The sequence below is a fragment of the Colletotrichum scovillei genome, assembly GCF_011075155.1.
Source record: "Colletotrichum scovillei strain TJNH1 chromosome Unknown Contig00006, whole genome shotgun sequence".
NCBI lineage: Eukaryota > Fungi > Ascomycota > Sordariomycetes > Glomerellales > Glomerellaceae > Colletotrichum > Colletotrichum scovillei.
This window is the reverse complement of record NW_023336264.1, coordinates 1,403,803-1,421,157: the sequence shown is the minus strand read 5'-3', so window position 1 is coordinate 1,421,157 and position 17,355 is coordinate 1,403,803. Positions and strand designations below refer to the sequence as shown.

At 55.5% G+C, this 17,355-nt stretch overlaps 3 protein-coding genes across 3 annotated transcripts; 2 read left to right on the top strand and 1 right to left on the bottom strand.

Annotated features, from left to right (window-relative positions):
• Nucleotides 1-4,640: 4,640 nt before the first annotated feature.
• Nucleotides 4,641-10,513, top strand: HER10_EVM0006570 (uncharacterized protein). The gene is made up of 4 exons (XM_035476153.1): nt 4,641-6,444; nt 6,507-6,578; nt 6,641-6,859; nt 6,913-10,513. The coding sequence occupies exons 1-4, from the start codon at nt 5,451-5,453 to the stop codon at nt 9,615-9,617; spliced, it is 3,990 nt and encodes a 1,329-aa protein (XP_035332786.1). The 5' UTR covers nt 4,641-5,450; the 3' UTR covers nt 9,618-10,513.
• A 343-nt stretch (nt 10,514-10,856) lies between these two features.
• On the top strand, nt 10,857-14,890 carry HER10_EVM0009148 (uncharacterized protein). The gene has a single exon (XM_035478647.1). It carries the CDS (start codon nt 11,615-11,617, stop codon nt 14,528-14,530), a length of 2,916 nt encoding a protein of 971 aa, XP_035333080.1. The 5' UTR covers nt 10,857-11,614; the 3' UTR covers nt 14,531-14,890.
• A 1,351-nt stretch (nt 14,891-16,241) lies between these two features.
• Nucleotides 16,242-17,051, bottom strand: HER10_EVM0012365 (short chain dehydrogenase; the record flags this gene model as incomplete). The annotated part of the gene is made up of 1 exon (XM_035481761.1): nt 16,242-17,051. One exon carries the CDS (start codon nt 17,049-17,051, stop codon nt 16,242-16,244), a length of 810 nt encoding a protein of 269 aa, XP_035333500.1.
• Between the last annotated feature and the right edge of the window lie 304 nt (nt 17,052-17,355).

The window sequence follows — 17,355 nt, the reverse complement described above, 5'->3', positions numbered from 1 at the left end:
AGGTTTGCTAGGCGCCGTGACGGAGCAATGTGACGACCTTCTCAGAGGGTTTGAGTCGCTATGCTAAATCGCCAAGGAGGCGATGCAGACGAGCGAATAGCTGATGGACGGCTCGACAGGGAGGGGCACTCGAGCGTATTTCCGAAGTCTTAGTCACTGGGGGATTCGGTCGGAGGAGGGCCGAATCCTTCTTCAGCTGAGGAAAGCCAAGTGTCTGCCCCAAAAAGGTGCTGTTGTTGCTTGTGCTCTCCTGTGCCACCTCAGGTGTCAGCGCTGACGCGAGTTCTGACGTTCCTGGTGCGGTTTTGGTGTTCCGGGCGGCGGCGTCGGTATTGTAAGACCGCCTGAATTGACCGACTCGCTAGAAAGAAATACTGGAGGAACCGTGTGGTGTTATGGCGTGGTCTGGCGGGGAAGCTTCGGCGTATGACTGGATCGGCGAACGGGTATCGGAAAGGACGAGGCTCCCTCATACCGGATCTTGGGGCTTAGAGTAGTGATGACAGGCCATGGAGGATGGGCGAGACGCACGGAGAAGGGGTCGACCGGGGAGAGGGAGGGTCCGAGACGAATTGGATCAGGAGCGACTAGAGAAAGACGAGAAAGCGGTCGAGGAAGTGGAAGACGAGGTAAGTTGCGGAGACCGGTAACGCGAAAACACGACCGGGCTTTGGGAAGCGCGTTGGTGATTCTGATCCATTGTTGGCTCGACTTTGGACGGTTTGGGGCCCATGGCATCGGGGGGTCGTCGAAATAGGTTGCCGGACAGGCCTCTAGTAGGCTCCCCGAGTCTTGACAAGCCTTCGAGTTGTCTGCAGGCTGTGGCGGCAGACGCTGCTGTGTCTCTTGAAGCCAGGATGCGTACGGAGAGACCCCACTAGCTGCTGGGTTCCTAGAAAGATATTCAGGTGGCCATAGTATCGGGACCCTGATAATTTTAAGGTGGTGGAAATAGATGATGCCGGCAGGGGAGGCGGGAGCAATGGGAAATGGAAATATCCGTTAGGAAATAAAATAAGAGGGAGTGAACAAGCGACAGGACGCGAGACAAGACAAGATGAACGACTACACGAGGCGGGACCAAAAAAAAGGGAGGTGCACGCCGTCACGCCTGACGTTCGGAAATCAAGCGAGCGTCTAGAATGTGGATTTGTTTTCTCCGTTTGTTGATACGAAGTTCAAGCAGGTAATATTGCGTACCTAACTACATTGTTAAAAATGGATGGTGTTCTTTCTGTTCGAGACATTGCCCTCATTCTTCACCATGTCTGGGCAAGCACGTCCAAGTTGGAAGGCGCGGTCGCGGTCGAAACGTGCATGGCAGGGCAAGGGGAGGGGAGGGGAGGTGCAGGCTTCCAGGCTTGCAGCGCAGGCGCAGGCGCAGGAGCAGCTGCAGCGCAGGCAAGCAGGTACGGTACGGAGTAAGGTAGGTAGCAAGTACGGATACCTGGGCAAGCGGGCAAGCACATGCTCCGGTCCCAGAAAGTTCCTTCCCCCTTCCACGGGGAGGCAGGGGACATGAGGAAGGCAGGGCCCCATTCCACATCCACGTTCCCAAATGACTTTGCCAAATCCCTCACATTGGAATATTGGCTTGAGTGCTTCTAAGCGGGGCTTTGCTTGTCTGCACGCTTACTAAGATAAGATACATTGGGGCACATCTGTCTTCGGACCATCATCGAGGTACCGACCTTAGTAAGGTGGCAGGTGGGACACAGATGGAAGGGAGATATTCAATGGGAGTAAAGAAACTACGACTACAGTATCTTATGTCATAGACCAGAAATCAATCCAGTGTGAGGGCGAATTCCCCCACTACGGGAGACAGCTGCCGAGCCACAGAGAGCACACGCATAAATGCTACTTTCTGCCAGGCTTCAGAACTCCAGCTTTCTTGCCTCGGTTTGCGGACCACAAATAATTACATAGTGCTGGATAGCAGGGAGGAGTGTCCAATCTAACACGGCACAACACGACACGACAGACACACACATTTACACACGCATACCCAATATCCGCATACACACGCACACGCACACACGCGCACACACTCAGAAAAGTAATTACCTAGTGCCGGCCAGAACGCCAAAATCCAAGACAAGCCACAGGTAGCCGGTTTCTGCGACGTCATATCCCAACAGAGGAAAGGCCCGTCAGGAGCCAAGCAGCAAGTGACAAGCGGTGGTCGGAGGGGTGTGTGGCGCCTGTCTAACCCCTTAACCCCTGTCTGTAGCCCGTTTTACACTACGACGTTGGTACGGACTCGCGGAGCGGCAGCTGCAAGTACTTTGCCCATCTTGGGGGCTAGGTACGCGGTACCTACGCAGTAAGGTGCCTAGGTAATCTGGGTCTGGAGTCTGGAGTCTGGCCGCCAACTACCTGCCTAACTACCTGTACTCCGTACCATACCGACGCATCCCACACGCCGAGTGAGCAAGCAATGGGAAGTAATTTCAAGGCGCCATATCCGTCCGTAGGTACCTTGGGAAAGCACGGTAGGTGCTGGGCAGAAAGTCGTGGGCGGATAATGCAAGTGACAATGCGAGGGTGGGAATGGAGAGTCAAGCGGCCAGCCCTGACTTCCGCGAGGCCGCGAGGACCGCGAAATGACCCCTCCCCTATTGAATCCTCAGTGTCTCTCTCCCGTCTCTCTCTTCATGGGGGTCTCTTTCCCGCATGTGCATTCATTCTCCTCCACCAAAAATGTACTTGAGCTGGTGCTCTTGCGAACTGCCCGCGCGCTCCGTGCACGCACTGTGGGTCGAACATGGTACAACCCGTGGTCGTAGCTTTTCATCTTCCGCAGTAAAGGGATGCGACCAAAGTGACCCCCCTCGAGCACTCCTTACTCGGGTCGGTAATGTAACTCCCATGTTATCAAGATTGCCTACCAATCCGTACCAGATATCGTAAGGTAGAGAAGGGGAAAAGGGAAGGCGGCCTAACGACTAGTGAGTGAACCCCTCAAGGTGTCTACAGAGTAAGTAAGGTAGCTGTAGCTGCAACTGATCTGACATTGAGAAGTATCTACCTAGGTATCTTACCTTGTCCCTGGCCTTGACCAGTACCATGGCCATGTCGACTGAATGAGGGAATGACTGACGGAAGAGAAGGATCTAGAGTCGGCAATTCGAAGCACAGGGAAGAGGCAACTCCGTGAAGCAATCCAAGAACCAACTGCCTGGTTCTCATTGCCTCCAATAGCCGTTGCTGCGTCATGACATGGCTTTGGCGAGGAAGGAAGGTGCAAGATATGATGCCGTGCTTTCCTTCCCTTCATGTCCTCGACTAAGGCAGTTCTCATGTCTGAGGTGGTACGCTCGTCAAGGCAAGGTACCTTAGGCACTGTGGTACCTTGGCGTGCCTGAGGAGGTACCGAAGTATCCAACATCCGATGTTTTTGATCTCTTGACCTTACGCAGTAGGTATTCCAACAGACAGGCAATTCTATTCTGCCTCGCAGCAAGTTGGAGGTGACCGGTCCGACTTGGTACTGCTCACTGGGTATGCGACCATATTCCTACTAAAAAATTATGGTTGGACCGGCAATCATTGTTCGTCCAGTTACTCCGGCGGGTTGGCTATTGTTGGTGATGCTGATGTGATGGGATGTTCAACTTGTCAAGTGCTGCTGCTGCCCTGCCACGCTTTATTTAATGTTCCCCTCCTCTTAAAGTGCACCGGGGCCACACCAGACGAGACCACTAAGCCAAACCAGCAATCAGATGGAACTGTCGCAGGAATTGTGCCGCCAAACCACCACAGACAGGCACAGTGACCACACATGTCTGCACCAGAACTACCCGCCGCACACCACGCACACCACGCACCGTGCCTCGCCGAATTTCAGCATCACTTCACTTCGCATTGTCCAACTCTCCTCCTCGTTGAAGTCATTGAACGCTGAACTGGACCTTGCAGAGTCTGGGAAGAAGAACCGGGACTGCAACTGCGACTGAAGTGGAACCAGCAGGACCGGGACCGAGACTGACTCTGATGCAGTCCTCAGTGAACTGCGGCCTCACTCACTCATACCTTACCTTGCTCTTACTCACTGCCCGCTCCCTGATTCTGAAGAGGTACCTCTGCTTCTCGCTCAGCTTACTGTAGAAGCGCTCCTCCCATTGCACAGTGTGTGCGATTCTGAATTCGCTGCGGCACACATCTGCGGATATACGCGCACACATACTCCGGCTTCCTCTCCCCTCGCTGTACTCGCAGACGAGTGAGTCCTCGACACCACCACGCTCTCACTCGACTGGCTCTCGATTCATAAGGTACGGAAACATGGACCTGCCCCTACCTTACCTTTACCTGACCTCGCCTTACCTTGCCTTGCCTTACCTTACTTTCCCGACATTGGCCTTGCCGCTTCAGGAACCTCATCTCACCCTGCTCTCCTCAATCATCGCCCAGCCAGCGGCAAGGTACCTTCTCACTTACCTAAGAAAAGTACCCCCCAAACACACCCAGTGCCGCACTCTGATTTTCGCGTAAAGAGTACTTGCACCACTCGCTGCTAAGGTACCCTCTCCCCACCCCCGGTACCTTCCCTGGACTGAGGTACCTTCCCTTCCTTGCACCCCCAAACGAAACGCTCCCCTTCACACTTTCCTTCGCTCTTGCTCTTCCGGGACATCATTCAATTCTCTCACTCCTCTGGGAATTGTCCTTCTTGTCTCTATCCTCCTTTACCTCACCGTCTCCTGTCTGTTGCTGGCTATTTTGCTCCTTTGTTGCTTATCAGATTCACAGACCTTCAACATCACAATTCCTCGCAGAATCCCGTGGCAGCAACTACGCAGTGCGCACCACCCCCTTAGACCCTTCCTCCCCCCAGCGTTATTTCGCGGTCCACCGCCCGAGGGCCCCCCGAGTCCTGTCGCTTTTGGGCCAACGTCCCCGATCTAAACTCCACACCCTTTCCTTTCGCCTCCTACCGTCGACGACATTCTCTCTCTTCCCCCCAAGAGCACCACCTCCACGACACGACCACACGCAGAGAGGAGTGTGCTCTCTACCTCAGCAACCCCTCCTTGCACCGACTACACCAGACCGAGTCTGCGAAACTTCATGAATACTTTCGGCTCGTTCGCGTTCCTCTAGCAGCCCTTTACTTGCCTTAGCAGCGGCTATCACAAAAACCCCGACCCTCTTTCCCTCCCAAATTCCCTCTCCGTCTACGTCAAAGACTCAATTTTTGGGGGAAAAAAAGAAGGAGACTCGACCACTCTGAACAGCGCTCGCCTCCCACTCGACCGCGCCCAATTCAGCCCTTATACTACCCTCTCGATACCCTCGATACCCTCTGCATACTCGGCTCTGCTCTACCCGCGACGAACAGGCTCCTGCTGCCAGATCTTTAACGATCTCCCTCTCTCGTCGCCCTGCGCTCGCGCCCGACTCATTCCGCTCGCCCTCGTCACGGAAGCTGAGCCAGGACTCGCTCCATGGAAAGTCGAGCTGCCACAACTGAATCCAAGCATACATATCCAACGTCTCCTTGGATCCAAGCCCCAACGATATCATCGTCTACTTCGGGCTCCTACTTCGGTGACGCTTCCTCTCGCGTTCCGGCCCAGCTAGACTTCTGGCCCTTGCTCTTTCCGCAGCAAGCCTCAGTCTACCAAGCGCAGTTGCTACATTACACTAATCTCGTCTCACCGGGACGAGGAGGCGGCTTGCACCAACCTCAAGCGCTTCCTCAGGCGACGGTGGCTACCCCTCAGATCCAGGCGGCCCCTCGGTCCAGATCATCCTCCAAGGTGTCAAACAAGGAAATCTCCTCAACCAAGTGTTCCCAAGGAGGCCATGGGAATAGAGCCGTGCAGACTAAAGACAAAGGCGATCGCGCTGTCATAACAGGCAAGGACGCTCCGCCCAAGATGCAGCAGCCATCGCAGCAACAACCGGAGCTTTCACATCCACTCCCTGCACGCCCTGCAGCCAGGACCGGCAATGGACAGTCTCATTCCAACTCAATGCCCTCGACTCCCCAACAACATGCTAGAAACTTCTCGTTCGAGTCGCGGGAACCTTCGCCAACCGCCACAAACAATCACTCTCCTCGCTCTGCCTACTCAGAGACCAACAGCAACCTTCCCTCATTACGACCCCTCCCTCCCCGGCTTGGCGGCTGCAAATATGAGACTTCTCAGATCAACTCGAAGAGGCGTATGCCCTACAGCATAGGAAGCGACAAGCTGGATAAGACCAGCCTCGACAAGATCAAGAGCAAGTTGTCGGATGATGTGGAGACGAAGCTGACCACAGATATGCGGGAGTTGTACGACAGGTTACGACCGACTGACAAAGTTGAAGAAAACCGTCAAAAGCTTGTCGTCAAGCTGGAGAAGATGTTCAACGAGGAATGGCCTGGAAATGACATTCGCGTGCACCTCTTTGGCTCCTCAGGCAACTTGCTTTGCTCGGACGACGCTGATGGTTCGTGGGCTCTCTTGACACTGGACTGGTGCTTGGGGATGCAGTGCTAACTGTCTCCATAGTTGATATCTGCATTACAACGTCTTGGAAGGACTTGGAATATGTCTGCATGATTGCAGCATTGCTTGCGAAGAGTACGTAAACCGCTTTTTGCACAGGAATCCAACAACAAGACTGCTGACACGAACCACGACAGAGGGCATGGAAAAGGTCGTCTGCATCTCAGGCGCCAAAGTTCCCATCGTCAAAATTTGGGACCCCGAGCTCGGCCTCGCTTGCGACATGAATGTGAACAATACTCTGGCGTTGGAGAACACGAGAATGGTCCGAACATACGTCGAGATCGATCCTCGAGTGCGGCCCCTGGCCATGGTCATCAAGTACTGGACACGGCAGAGGATTGTAAACGATGCTGGTATGGGTTGACGTACCCCCTTGACTCTTCGCACATTTTACTGATCGGAATAGCGTTTGGTGGCACCCTCAGTTCTTACACCTGGATCTGCCTCATCATTGGATTTCTCCAGCTTCGCGACCCGCCAGTGCTTCCCTCCCTTCACCAGCGTCAGCATCAGCGGCTCCCTAAGAATGGCGGGCCCGAGAGCGCATTCGCTGATGACTTGGAAAAGCTGAGCGGATTCGGCGCAAAGAATGAGGCGTCTTTGGGTGAGCTCTTGTTCCAGTTCTTCCGCTTCTACGCACACGAGTTCGACTACGATAAGTACGTTATATCGATTCGTCTTGGACGGAAGGCAACGCGAATGGAAAAGGGATGGCACATTGGCATAAATAACCATTTGTGTGTGGAGGAGCCATTCAACACCGCTCGCAACCTGGGCAACACTGCGGATGAGTACTCGTTCCGTGGACTTCATCTGGAGTTACGACGAGCGTTTGACCTCATCTCGGAAGGGAAACTGGGTGAATGCTGCGAACAATACGTCTACCCCAAAGAAGAGACGCCGGTGTTCCAGCGCCCTCCAAATACTTCGAGGCCGGTCATGATCCGCAGTTCTTCTCAGCAGCACTCCGGTAGGGGCCGTGGAAACTTCCGTGGAGGCCGACACTCGAACAACTTCCAGCGGAATACAAACTCGAGCAGGAGAGCTTCGTCCAGCGTCGCTTACGACACCAACACCATGTACATGCCCCAAGTGGCTATGACTCCCCAGGATCTTGCGTGGTACGCGCAGCAGGCACAGTCCCACCAGCAATATCCCGCGCTTGTAGGTGCAGCCATGGCCGCCCAGGTTCAGCAAGAAAATAACATTCGGTTCCAGCTCTATACTCAATCCCAGGTTTATCAGCAAGTCCAGGCCCAGATGGCCGCCCAAATGCACGCTGCTCAGAGGATGCAGGGGTCCTCTTCAGCTACGCAGCAGGGTCCAGAACGGTCCAGGACCAACTCCTTCGACAACCCGCCCCTGAGTGCTCCCATCGCTGGCCCTCAAGATTGGTACAACATGTACGGAGTACCCATGGCGGCGTATTACGGCCAGTCAAGCTTCGCTTATCCCTCTTCGCCGGCGACAGTGGCGACTAGCACGCCAGAATATCGAAGAGGCCTTCAAAGATCGTCGGCAACAACAGAGTCGGGCGCCTCGACTTCCGGAAGCTCACTAAGGTCGCAGTCACAGCCTGCCTCCCGCTCTGCTCCTACAGCACAGCACAACCAGGCTTATACAGGAACCAGCGCGTCGGTTAATACCAATTCAAATCCCACTCGGCAAGTGAACGGAATCCCGGTCTCGAACGGCGTTCCAGGCGACGCCGAGTACGACGAAGCCTCCCAGGTTCCAGCGAGCGATTCACCTGCCTCTGACGAAGGAGCTTATTTGGGTTACTACGTTTCAGATGCCTCCAGTCCGGCGCACTCCCAAGTAGCGCCCAACGCCATAGCCTTTGCGGACACGACCCAGCCAGCCCAGGGACGGCGTAGGTTGTCAACCGAGGTTCCGCAGACTATCCTGGACCGCAGAATGCGAAGGACATCTCGTTCACCGTCTCCCCTTGGCCATGCCCGGGCGTTCTCTAGCGGAGGTAGCTCGGTAGCATCCGCTCCGGTGGTTGCGTCTGGCAGTACAAACGGTCCTCGAGCAGCCTCGCGGCCTTTGATAGTCAACGGCACTGGATCATCTCTTCGCACGAGTTCGACGCCATCACAACGTCATAACCCTGCCGTGGTTTCAACGGAATCAAACCCAACTGACGATCAAGGCCGCTCGTCTCAGGAAAACACGCTGCAAGTTCAGGGTCTCGGCATCAGCGGTTACAACTCAGATCAGTTGGATGGCCAGGCTTTTCCAAGGTCTGAATCAGTTCAAATTCCCGTGTCTGAGCGGACTCCGGTGATTGTCAACGGTACTACCACGCCATCGTCGGCCACCAATGCGACTGCCTCGGCCTCACCGGCTTCTGTTTCTGCACCCCAGCAGTCTGCGTCCCAGGCGATCGACGACGCTTCATTCCGTGACAGGATTGCACTTATGTCGATGAATCAGTATGCTTGGTCACCGCAAGCTCAAGTGCAATCGCAGCCATATCCAGATATCGCAAATGGCACGCAGCCATCCCTTCGCCAGAGAGCGCTATCCAGACAGCAAAGTGGAGTAATAGCGCCACTTGATCTCGCAACTCGAGAAAATAGGATGAATGGCCACCAGTTGAGCATTGACGCACAGCACTTGTCGCCAATCAATGAGACCAGATCTCCTTCACCGACAGTTGTGAGAAAGAATGACTTTGCATCGAGAGTTGATCAGCTTCCGTCAGCTTCCCAAAGCTCGGCACCCAAGGCTCACGCCGAGCCTTCTGGCTCAGGACACAGACCGAACGACAGCAAGGGCTCGGTTGGAAAGGAATCCAAGCAAGGGCATGCATCTACTCATTCGCCGAAGCGATCCTCGACGGCCAACCAGCGCTCATCCCAAGCGACAGCACAGTCTCAGTCGCAGTCACACAGCTCCGGTCAGGCTCAGGTCCAATCCCCAAGGGTCAATGGCGTTCGAGAGAATGGCCACACACGCAGTGCCAAAAGCGAAAGCCACGGCCCTGAGAGCTCATGGCAGAAGGCCACAAAGGGCCGCAAAAAGGGTGCTGACACGAAGAACCACGGCGGATCTGCCTCTAGCGAGCAGCCACCCAAGCACGACGCAGACCGAAAGGGCGGCTAAGGGCATGAGAAACACGTCGCATTTGCACACGACTGCGGTTTTCACTGCACGGCAGAAAGCTACTCGTGCTTTCTTGGATAGGGCACAGGCAAGACGAGTGGTCTCTGCAGAAACAGATGGCTATCCTATTGCAAACTTTGGCAATGCATAAGTATTGGACACTCTGCTTCTGGATTAGAGCAATGAGTTTGGTCATTAGTCGTAGGAGACACTCTGCAATGCCCTCGCGGCCTAGAGGTGGTGAGCGGGGCCTCGGGAATCGAGTCAGTACGGCGACGAACACCGTTCACCAGGTAGACTTATAGTGGTCAAGTCCTGTTCGATGGTGGCCACCACAACTGGCAAAAGCAAACAAACATCAGATCAGCGAATGGGCACGAGAATCTGCAGACAGACAGCAACACATTGATGAATTGCGAGGGGAGGAATGCCAGTTCAGCGAGACGGTATTGGCTCAAGCATGGAAATTGGAGAGAGCATTGCTATGCCTCCATTGTCTTTTTTTTTTTTCGTTCGCCCCTATCGAGGTCTCTCAAAAGGGGGAACACTGTTGCGTTATATTGGGCGGCAGGGTTTATCATTTGTCTCATTGCATCTGCAGCAACGGTCTTCGAAATGGGTCACGGTTAGGCATGCGTCATCAAGTTTCTTTTTGTCAACAAAGTCATACCATGGGGGATAGGGTACATGGAGAGGAAGCAAGACGGTGTGTGGATGATAACGGAACAAGGGCTGTATTTAGGACGGCTTCGATTGTCATGAAATACCCGGCGGGGAATGGTCGGGCATCTGTCTCTAAAGAGAGATGACAGAGGAAGCCAGCATGACCGCATCAAAGGAGTGGAAAAAAGACATCAATGATCAGTGTCAATGTAAGCAGATAGACGGGAAGCGTTAAAAAAAAAAAGGCCATTATTTCATAGCACTTTGCAGGAGTACGTGCGGGCGACGTTCCTTGATGTGAAGATCAGGCCGTCAGTCAGTCAGTCAGTCAGTCTCAGGGATGATTGCAAGTGATGAATTTGGTCTGACTCTTTACAGCCATTTTGAGATGCCATTTGAAGCCATCGCCATCTGCGGTGTTGTAAGGTAACTTGTGTAACCCAGGATAGGGGTCTCGGAAAGCGACGCAAGATTACGTCATCGGGATGCAGAAGTTTGAACCCCGCAATCAGCCTTATTTCAGGTGGCCGGTGCTCTCCAAAGATCCCCAGAGCAAGCCGCAATGACAATGCCACCGCGGTCCCTGCTTGGCAAACCGCAAAAGGCAAAATTCCCAACGTGGCCTGGCTGGCCGGCTGGCCCCCAAAACGTCCTCGTATTTTGCCCCCTCCTAAGGTGAGGTCTCCCTTTTCCCCCAAGGATGCAGCTGCTTATTTCCCTCCCCCAGGCAGAAGCCCATTCATCTGTGGCCCCATGAAACGCAGTCTGAAGACCGTCCCGTTTCGCTGCCATTTTGATTGTTTCTGAGAACCGGAAAGCAGTCCATCCCGTGTCTGTCTCCCAAGTATACGGATACTATACTACTTACACTGAGCGACAACATTCACCGTTAGACTGCGAGTTCCTCTGATTCCGTCATCCCCCTCACCAAAGGTCGCTGGATGTTTGGGAAATGAGTGATCCCTGCGTTTTCGCGCATCCTTGGTTCGGACCGCCGTCCCCTGCCCTGCTGCTGCCACATCGCATCGCATCTGGGTCGCAGCAGCTCGGGATTGAGTGATGGTTCGCCAACGCAGCCGGAGCGATGTTGCCTCGACCACGTCTCCCAAGATTAGGCGGTTGAGCAATGCGCTGCGTAAGATATCGAGCATCAGCTCGGCAAAGGACGATGGTAGTAGGTCTAGCAGTACGGTGAGTTTTTCTTGAAATCTCCACAACCCCCCCGGGGGAAAGTTCCCACATTGCTACTGCACGTTCACTTTCTCCTCCTTCTTCTACTTCCTCAACCACTAACCCACCGGCGCACTGCACCGCTCCCTCTGTGACGTTTTGCAATGGCGATGAGACGCTCGAGCTGTCGGACGCCGCTTACACTACATGAACAGAGACTTGGCGATTTTGAGTTTGGCGGCGGGGACCCAATTGACGGGGGACCTGTTTCGTCCCGTGGGTCCAGCTCCGCCGGCGGGGGCCACGGCAGCCGCAGCGGTAGCGGCACCGTGAATGAGTCGGACGTCCAACTTCGTCAGATTCAGCAGTTGACGCAACGTGTCGGCTCGACGCTCGCGAGCAAGGACGCCGACGCTGCTTTTAAAGAATACGCCAAAGTCAAGGATCATGTAGCATTGTGTCGGGCCCTGTTGCGCAACTCCACACCCTCGCCCGGGCCGCCGGGGCATGCGACCGAGGCGGGGGCGGAAGGAGGTCGGGGACCGTCACGGGAGTCGTCGCTTGAGGTGCTGCAGAGCCCTGCGTCGATATTGACTCGGTCTTCGTTTAGCGGGAGGAGTCTCTCGGAAGTAACGACCGGCCAGAGCGCAGGTTCACGTCCGATGCGTGGGATTTGCCTGTCTGCCGTCCGCGACTGGAAGGGGTGCATCGAGTCGCTGGTGGAAGCGCTCGAGCTCTCGCTGTCAGAGACGTATCGAAGTTACGAGCCCGACGCCACGCCGAGCATGGTGAAGTCGCTCTTCCGAGATAAGGCTTTTCGCGCCGCCGCGATCCAGCAGATGAGGAGGGCCAGCATCGTCAAGACGTTCTCGCCCAGCCCGGACTTTTTCCCGCTCTACGACATACGCTTCAGGAACCACGACCGGGTGAAGCAGGATCTCGTCGAGGTGACGCGGGTTCTGCAGCTGGGCGAATCGGGCGTCACGGACGAGAGGCCGGTGAAGGAGCTCGACGTCGCGCCGCGCGGGGACGCCGTTCTCGAGTTTGCGAATATCGGAGGAGCTGATACAGAGGCAGACGCGGAGGCGCTGCCCGTGCTGCGGTACCGCGTCTCGTCGTTTCTGCTGGCCGAGACGTCGCCCATCTTCGAGAGGATGTTCACCGGGCACGCGCACATCGAGGTCCACGACGACGAGGACCTGACGGACCAGCTCGCGCCGCCGCCGACGGCGTACATCTGCCCCGACGGCACCGAGGCGAAGCTCTACCGCATGCCGCAGCGCGAAGGCGACCGCGAGCAGGCGCTCACGATCCTCCTGCACGCGGCGCACATGCACAACGACCAGATCCCGCGCGAGGTGACTTTCGAACAGCTGGTCGCGATTGCGGAGGTGTGCCTGCGGTACCGGTGCACGTCGCCGCTGGAGCTGTTTGTCGAGCACCGGTGGCTGCCGCAGTGGATCCACCGGGGCAGCGAGGCGATGCCGCGGGGTTGGTTGCTGATTAGCTATGCGTTTGGGTTCCGGCAGCTGTTTACGCGCATGTCCAAGACGGTGATTTTGAATCTTGTGGACGAGGACGAGTTGGAGGGGATGCACGTGGCGTGGCCGAGGAGGATCAAGGAGAAGATTTGGGGGGTGAGGGGGGCCAAGATGGCGCAGGTTGAGGAGTGTTGCGTGAGTACGATCCGGGAGTATTTGAGGCCGCCTTTTCGTGCTGTTGAAGGTGGTGGTGGTGACGGTGCTGCTGTTCCGCCACCGGGCTCGAACTCGAGTCCGGCTGAAGTAGCATCCACGTCTACGACGAATACGGCTGCCAACCCGGCCTTGATGTTCACCAGCACGCCCAGGTGTCCCAAGGGGAGCCACAGCTGCGACGCGACGAATCTGGGTTGGCTGATGCTCGTCTACGGCGAGCTCGAGCTTCTGCCCACCATCATGAACTCGTCGGTCCTCGGGCACCTGGCAGCTGGCTCCCAGCAGCAGCAATACTCATCACCCCGCCGGAGCCTGGCGCAGCTCGTCGACTTGCTGCGGACCATTGCCAGTCCGCCGCTGGCGGTTCACAAGGGCGGGGTATGCGATCCCGCGCCGGCGTTCCGCGCGGCGGTTAATGATATCTATAACAGCGTGTCCGGGTTGACGTTGCATGATGTCAGTGGACGGGCTCACGGGTGGGGGTTGTCGCGGCACCGGTCTACGCAGCCGCAGGCTGTTTTACACAGAGGGCTGAGGAGCTTTTCTGGCGGGAAGAAGGGTGGTCTCCAGAGTGAGCAGCAGGGAGCCCAGGAGCCGCTGGAACAGGAATGGGGGCAAAAGCAGGACCAAGGGCAGGGCAGGGTCCTCGAGAGGTCTGACGCGGTACGGTTGTTGATTTTGGAGAGGTGCGTGGAGAGTGTGGAGGGCCTGCGTGCGGCGGCGCTGGTGAATCGGAGATTTTATGAGACGTTTCGGGAGAACGAGGGGGTCTTGATGGGGCGGTTCGTCGGGGACGCGAGGTTGAGGACGTTGATGAAGTTGACTTCTATGGATGTCGTCGCGGCGGGGGAGAATAAGGTGCCCAAGGGGGATGCTGATGCTATGAAGGCGGAGGCTGATGCCGTTCAAAATGTTGTCTCTAACGATGATTTAAATGGCCGGCTGGTTCGCACACATGGCGGGGATGAGAATGTGACGGATGTATTCCTGGCGGTTCCTTCGTCGCCTGGTCCTGGGCCTGGGCCTGGGGGAGGCGGCGGCGGCGGCGATGTTTCTGCGTTTGATCAGAGCTCAGAGGACGAGGGCGAGGTGTTGAGCGAGGATGAGGCGAGGCGGATATTGTGGCCGCCCGAGGTGATGGTCTCGCCTGCACGGGAGACGTCGTCTTCGCCACGGCGGCTGCAGTTACGACCTCTAGAGCCTGCGTCCGGGCCCGAGTCCGGGTCTGGGTCTGATATAATGACGGAGAGAGGGGTGATGAGGGAAAAGTTCCGGACTGGTGACGCTGCGTTTGTGGAGGAAAAGATGTTGTTGGAGGGAGAGGATAAGCATCTTCGGGATGAGCGGGATAGGAGGGTTGGGCTTTTGCCAGGGGATGGGTGACTGGCTTTCCATCATGGGCATCGGGCTAGAAGCGGAGAGATCATGGTTTGGGCATCGAGCGTGGAGTTTTATTTATCTGCTTACTGTGATAATTGAGTAGTATCCTTGAGGAAAACCATCTCAGGAAATTGCCCCTGGACGAGGCTCACGAGATGGAAAAAGACAGCTCATGCGGACGAAGAACTAGGAGGTATAACAAACTAGGACGCGACGTCGAGAGCTATGCATCCAGAGAAGCTGTTTATAGTTATATCGAATACATTAGTAAGATAGGGGTGTGTCGAAGGGTGAAGGTTGTGCCTTTAGGATGTATCTAGCCATCTGCCACCGAAGACTCGGGCCTACGAGGACAACGGGGACAACAGGGGCAACGGGGGCAACGGGGACGACGGGGACGACGGGAACGACGGCGACTGGCAAACCTGTACTTGTGATATCATGCTAAATTCCTGGTCTTCAAGTTAGTCGGATAGAATCCCCGTGATCTACTAAGATGTCTTTCTAATTGGGGCCTACTCGGCCGGCAGCGCTGAGTCATTGGCTTTTTCATTCGGACCTGAGTGCCTTCTTACCGGATAGCTAGACGCTCGCATTCTTACTAAGGAATGGGAAGTCCACTTTCTGTAACATTGATGTGAGCTAAAACATACCCAAAGGATACGGAAGTTGAAGTGATCTGATGGTTTCCTCTTCAGATGGTCATGAGATGGCGGGCTTTGATGAAGACACCAATATGATAAGGACCTGGAATAAAGAAACACACTGGAATTCATCAAAGATTAACCTGCAAAACCTCTGCAAGCGGTACTATCCCACAACAAAAAGCAGTATAGATAAATACCCTAGGCTTATTCTTATATTTTAGAAATGCTACTTATAGTACTCCCTTTTGAAATCGCTCTCAGACGGGAGGTATCTAGGGTCGTCGTCTGACCAGCTGCTATACCGTCAAGAATAAGGTTGACCAGGGAATAAGCTCAGACGGGTGTTGCCCCTCAATCTCTGGTACCGTTCACTCCCCTCACCCTTTTTCAAAGTTTTTTTGGTTGTACCGCACTGGCAAAAGCATTTCTGGCTTTGTTTCTTTTTGAGCTTGGTGCTGTTTCCGCATTCTCACGATATCCCAGGGGCCATCGGATTTGACAAAGATGTCTCCAAAGGCGGAGATTTCGCGGACGGCGAGCGCGCCCCACTACGCAAGACAACCTAAGCTCTCAACCGGCCCCGCTTTGTCGAAGATCGTGGCGGACATAGCTCAGTTGGGAGAGCGTCAGACTGAAGTCAACTTCAATCACTTAATCTGAAGGTCGTGTGTTCAATCCACACTGGCCGCATCTTCTATTTTGTTCTGGGACAGATCGTGTTCTTTTTGACCTTTTACCATGAGTACTCGCTTCTCAAGTGGTTTTTGAACGTCAGGCGTGGTCCCAATGTGATTGAAGCCTGCCTGAGCGAGTAGCGTCGTCAGATTTTGCTTGATCAAATACTTGAGTTGAACGCCTAACTGCCTCGATGACACGCCAACTGGCCCAGCACAGATGATGGTGTTTGGGAATCATAAAAAACATTCATAAGGTATCTTTCCTATATCTAGGATACTTCAAGCTGCTCTCTCGCCTCATCAAACCCAAGTTTTTGAGCAATATTCGTGTCTCGTTTCCCATCCTCGGCCCCCCTTCTTTCCCCAAACCTCAACTAAGAGAAGCCAGACTCAGGCGTGCGGCCAGTTCCTGTTGAGAACGACACAGCTCCCGTTCGCCGACGACGCGATATCCTTATCCGTCAAGAAGACGCAGTACTTTGCCACAGCAGCCGGGTCCAGCCCCGTCTCGCCGCGCTTGTACTCGGGCATACCCGCCGTGACCTTGGCCATGCCGGCTTGGTTGACACCCTCGGCGAAGGCGTCCATGATGTTGGTGGTGTCCATGCCGCCGAGCAGCAGGGCGACCGAGTAGATGCCCTTGTCGCCGTAGAAGCCCGCCGTGTTCTTGGTGACGGCCATGACGCCGTGCTTGGACGCCGTGTAGGCGATGCCGGAAGCGAGGCCGCGGTAGCTGGCGTTGGAGCCGATATTGACAATCAGCCCTGCGGGCCCGCCGCTGCCGCTGGCGCCGCCCTGGGCGAGGAACTGGTTTACGGCGTACTTTGTCGTCAGGAAGGGACCCGTGAGGTTGATGGCGAGGACGCGGTCCCAGGTCTCCTTTGTGCAGTCGCCGGCGGGGTCGAACTTGTCCATGACGCCGGCGTTGTTGACGACGACGTCGAGGCGGCCGAAGCGTTCTACGGTGCCCTTGATGAGGGACTGGACGGAGTCTTCGGAGGTGACGTCGACGACGATGCCGTGGAGCTTGCCGGCGTAGGTGTCGCGGTATTCCGTGGTGACGGCGGCGACGCGGTCCTCGTTGATGTCGGAGATTACGACGTTGGCGCCGGCGATGAGGTAGGCTTCGGCGATGGCTTTGCCTAGGCCGCCGCCGGAGCCGGTGACGATTACGGTCGTGCCGGGCAGGCGGGTCGCCATTGTGCGTGAGATGTGTGTGATTGTGTGACGGGTGTCTGTGTGAGAGGGAGGGGCTTGGCCCGAGTGCGGATAGATTGCGGGATGAGACCTTGAAGGTTTGGTTCTGCTGGTTTGACTTTGGCAAGAGTTTTAAGCTTAAGCTTAGATAAAAATTGATAAAGTGGTGAGGTCGATTGCGTGATTGAGTCGTGAGTCGTGAGTGAGTTGTAAGTGAGAGTGAGAGTGAGTGAGGGTGTCTTAGAGGCTCTTGATTTCTAATGAGTGAGAACTCCTCCACGTGCGTCATTGAAGGTCGCCGCCGTGG

Coding starts and splice junctions, on each gene's coding strand:
- HER10_EVM0006570 (XM_035476153.1), top strand. CDS start 5,451: ATGGAAAGTCGAGCTGCCACAACTGAATCCAAGCATACATATCCAACG. Junction 6,445..6,506: donor TTGCTCGGACGACGCTGATG/GTTCGTGGGCTC, acceptor CTGTCTCCATAG/TTGATATCTGCATTACAACG. Junction 6,860..6,912: donor GAGGATTGTAAACGATGCTG/GTATGGGTTGAC, acceptor TGATCGGAATAG/CGTTTGGTGGCACCCTCAGT.
- HER10_EVM0009148 (XM_035478647.1), top strand. CDS start 11,615: ATGGCGATGAGACGCTCGAGCTGTCGGACGCCGCTTACACTACATGAA.